The 3,547-nt window shown below is 44.6% G+C and overlaps 1 protein-coding gene across 1 annotated transcript in view; it reads right to left on the reverse strand.

Moving 5' to 3' along the window:
- SRGAP2 (SLIT-ROBO Rho GTPase activating protein 2) overlaps positions 1-3,547 on the reverse strand; it is a 244,821-nt gene that overhangs the window by 145,609 nt on the left and 95,665 nt on the right. The window contains exon 3 of the mRNA XM_015569435.1: positions 1,708-1,900. Coding sequence (XP_015424921.1) covers positions 1,708-1,900 — 193 coding nt within the window. The remainder of the gene's footprint in view (positions 1-1,707; positions 1,901-3,547) is intronic.

Raw genomic sequence — 3,547 nt, forward strand, 5'->3', positions numbered from 1 at the left:
ATCTTTCTTCTATCATTGACAGTCCCTCTAGGTTGTGGGCTGCTTGCCTGTGTTCCTGAGAAGCATCTACGGTACCAGTCTATAGAGTGTGTTTTCTTTAGTGAATTACCGGTATGTTTACCGGTAATAAACTTGCACTGTTTTATGTATATGTTTGATTACATACAGCCTTGTGACAGTTTTCCTGCATGTCATAAGCATTTGAATATAAATTAAAATGTTAAAATCAAATCTGATATTGTTTTACCTTTTATTTGGTGTGTGGAAGGTGTGCGGAAGAGGGGATAGTCTTATACGGCGAATATATAACAAACTCTGTATTTTGAGTGGAAATGTTAGGGGGTCGTCTTATACGCCGGCAAATACGGTAGTTGGGCCAGGTGTAGAGGGGCTTGAGAACCAAGCCAAGGAGTGAGGCTTCGCCTTTGTGAATAGAGCAGCAATTCTCAAATTTTTATGTGCACACAACTCACCTGGGGATCTTGTTACAGTAGACCTGGGGTGGGACCTGAGATTCTCTATTTCCAGCATCCCAGGTGGTGCTGATATTGGAAGACCAAACCTTGAGTATCAAGACCATAGATACACAGACAGTGCAGAGCCGCTGCACAGAGAAACTGCCTGATCTCCAGTGTGTTCCAGGAAAACTGAATCTGAAAACAGTGGGTCAGGCCGATTGGAAAGGAGAGAAGCTATAAACTGTGGCCTTCAGCATTGGCCGTCCGTTAGATCAGCTGGGACGCTTACACCAAGGCCCTACTCACAGAGATTCTTATTTAACTGGTCTGGAGTGGGGCCCAGATTTCAGCATTTTTAAAAGTTCTCCAGGGAATTCTAATGTGCAGTTGGGGCTGAGAACCTTTACTGTAGAGGATACAGTAAATATTGTAATCACTCAGGCAAAGATGATGATTTAAACTAGGGCAATGGCAGTGAGAACAGACTGGAGGGGCCAGTGGTATAAAATTCTATAAATGTAGAAGAAATAGACTTTAGCAACTATGTGGGCAGCAATATAGAAGTATGGCTGCAACATCATTCATTTCTTCTAGTTAAAGACATTTTGGTGAAATGGTTAAGAGTACAGGCTCTAGAACCAGGTGGGCTGGGTTTAAATTCCAGCTCTATTTATTAGGGGTGTGTGTGTATGTGTGTATACACTGGCACGTTCCTTAACCTTTTTATGACTTAATTTTCTCACCCATAAATTGGGGAAATACCAATAACCAACATATGGAGTTGTTGTGGAGATTAAGTGAATTAACATATATGTAAAGCCTTTAGAACCATGCTTGGCACATAGGAAGAGCTATGAAAGTGTTTGTTGTTATTATTAGCAGTAGAGGCCTGATGCACGAAATTCGTGCAAGAGTAGGCCTTCCTTCCCCTGGCTGCCAGAACCAGCTTCCCTCTAGCCCTGGCTTCTCCAGAAGGTTGTCTGGAAGGACATCTGATCTAATTAGCATATTATGCTTTTATTATTATAAATGGTTCATCATCTATTTTGATCTCTCCAAGGTGTTGAGCTGCATATAAGGCTGATCTGGAAGAGGAGAAGTCCTTGAAGGCTCTCAACTCTCAGCCAATTTGAAGTCATAGGGTTACCTGTTTCATAAATCCAATTGGATCTAGGTGGCATACCCTGCCTCCCTCCATCCCAGACCCCATTCCCAAGGTCTCTAAAAGTAATAGCCAAGGAGTTCCTACTTGAATTGCTGGTCCTTGGTGCTCCGTGTCTTGGCCAGGAAGCGCTCTGCCAGCTTTTCCAGGTTGCGGGAGTAGTCCATCTCAATCTCAGCCTTCTTTCGGAAGAAGTCCTGGAGGTCCTGCAACAGCTGCACCCGGAGCTCACACTGCTGGTCCAGGCATTTCATCTGCTCTGTGAGCTGAGCGCGGATCTCTGCAACAACAAAAGACAAGAGTCATACAGAGATCCTTAAAGGGAACCATGCAGGCCAACATTTATACCCCTTCCTTTCACTTGATCCCTGTCCTGGGGGGTAAGGGAGGGAGGAAGGAGAAGGAGAAGGAGGAGGAGGAGGAGGAAACTTGAAAAACACTGGAACCAAAAATCTGCTGAATCATTTAAGACAATGTGATTATTAGACATAATGATATTCACAGCTACCATTTATTGAACAATTTACTGTGTTTCTGGCAATGCCAGAATTTGGGTTCTCTTCTGGCAAAGAGCCTAATGAATTTTCTCCCAACCATTCTGTTGGGTAGGTACTACTTTCATCCCCATTTTAAGATGAGAAAACTGATTCTTAAAGGAGTTAAGTGATTGATTCAAACCCAGACAGATTGACTTTAGATCCCAAGCTCCTACTTGTTATACTTTCTCTGCATCTTTGTGAATTAGGGTGAGAGTCAGGATATTTTAATGGAGACAGAAAGGGCCCTGCCCAAGGTCAGACAGTGGCAATCAAGAATGAAACAAGCACCGGGTCTTCTAGGCAAGGAAACCATCTCCTGTCAAGCAGATTCCATGGTTTCCAAGATCGCAGAATGTAAATCAGCCTTCAAGAAGCTGATATTTTTCACCAACGAATATCACTCATATCTCTGCTGCTTCGCCCCCACTGATGCTCAGAACTCCTGCTTCATCAAAGCTAGAGATATTCTGGGTAAGCTCCAGCTTGGCAGATTTCTGGCTGGCCAGGGTCCTCGTACAGGGCTAACAACACCCTCTCTGGAACTGCAGCAATGACTGCTCCAGCTGCAACCAGATCTGCCTCAAATGCAATACTGCATTTGTTACTGACAGGAGCCCTGGCACCCAAAGGAAGCAGCTTGCCAAAACCAGACTGCTTGTCAGCTCAGAGAAGGCCTGCAGTGCGGATCAAAATTATGTCCCCATCCCCATCTGTGTAACCATGGAGCCATTTCTTTCATCCCTTTGCCCTCCAAGCCTGCTCAGCTCAGTGCATTAGGATGTGACTGTCACTCCAACCCCAGGATAAAAGAGAACCCATATCATTATGCCTTCCTTATAGATGCTCCAAATTCATTCCCAGATAGTCGAGCTGTAACCATGCTTTCTGTCTATGCTGTGTAATGCATGGAGCAGGGGGATCTATAGTTTTCATCTGAGCAGTGGATACATGAGAGGCAAATCTAGCATCAGGGCTATGATGTTGAAAGGTACACCAAGCACTCCTTTAATGAAGCAATGAGGAATGGGTAAATGGTGCATTTAGCTTTCCCTGAAGTAGACAGAGGTTCATAATCTATCCCCATCTTCCTTTTGTTACTCTTTTCATAGATAGTAGGATGTAGCAAAAGTATCTGATCCTTTATGGGTCATCTTAGGTGACCTGTAAGTGCCATTCTCACCCTCTTCGTCCACACGCCTCCCCCTTGCCAACCACCATGCCAACCAGGTCTGGAGTAACCTCACCTGAACTGAAACCGAGCACCGTAGGATTGTTTCAAGCAGACAGAAAGCTGTGCAGAAAAGCCACGTACCTCATCACTCATCAAAGCTCTCTTGTTCTGTGTTTTTATGGGAGTCTGATTACAAGGGTGTCGGCGGGGGGGAGGG

This window comes from Myotis davidii, unplaced genomic scaffold, assembly GCF_000327345.1.
Source record: "Myotis davidii unplaced genomic scaffold, ASM32734v1 scaffold710, whole genome shotgun sequence".
Taxonomy (NCBI): Eukaryota; Metazoa; Chordata; class Mammalia; order Chiroptera; family Vespertilionidae; genus Myotis; species Myotis davidii.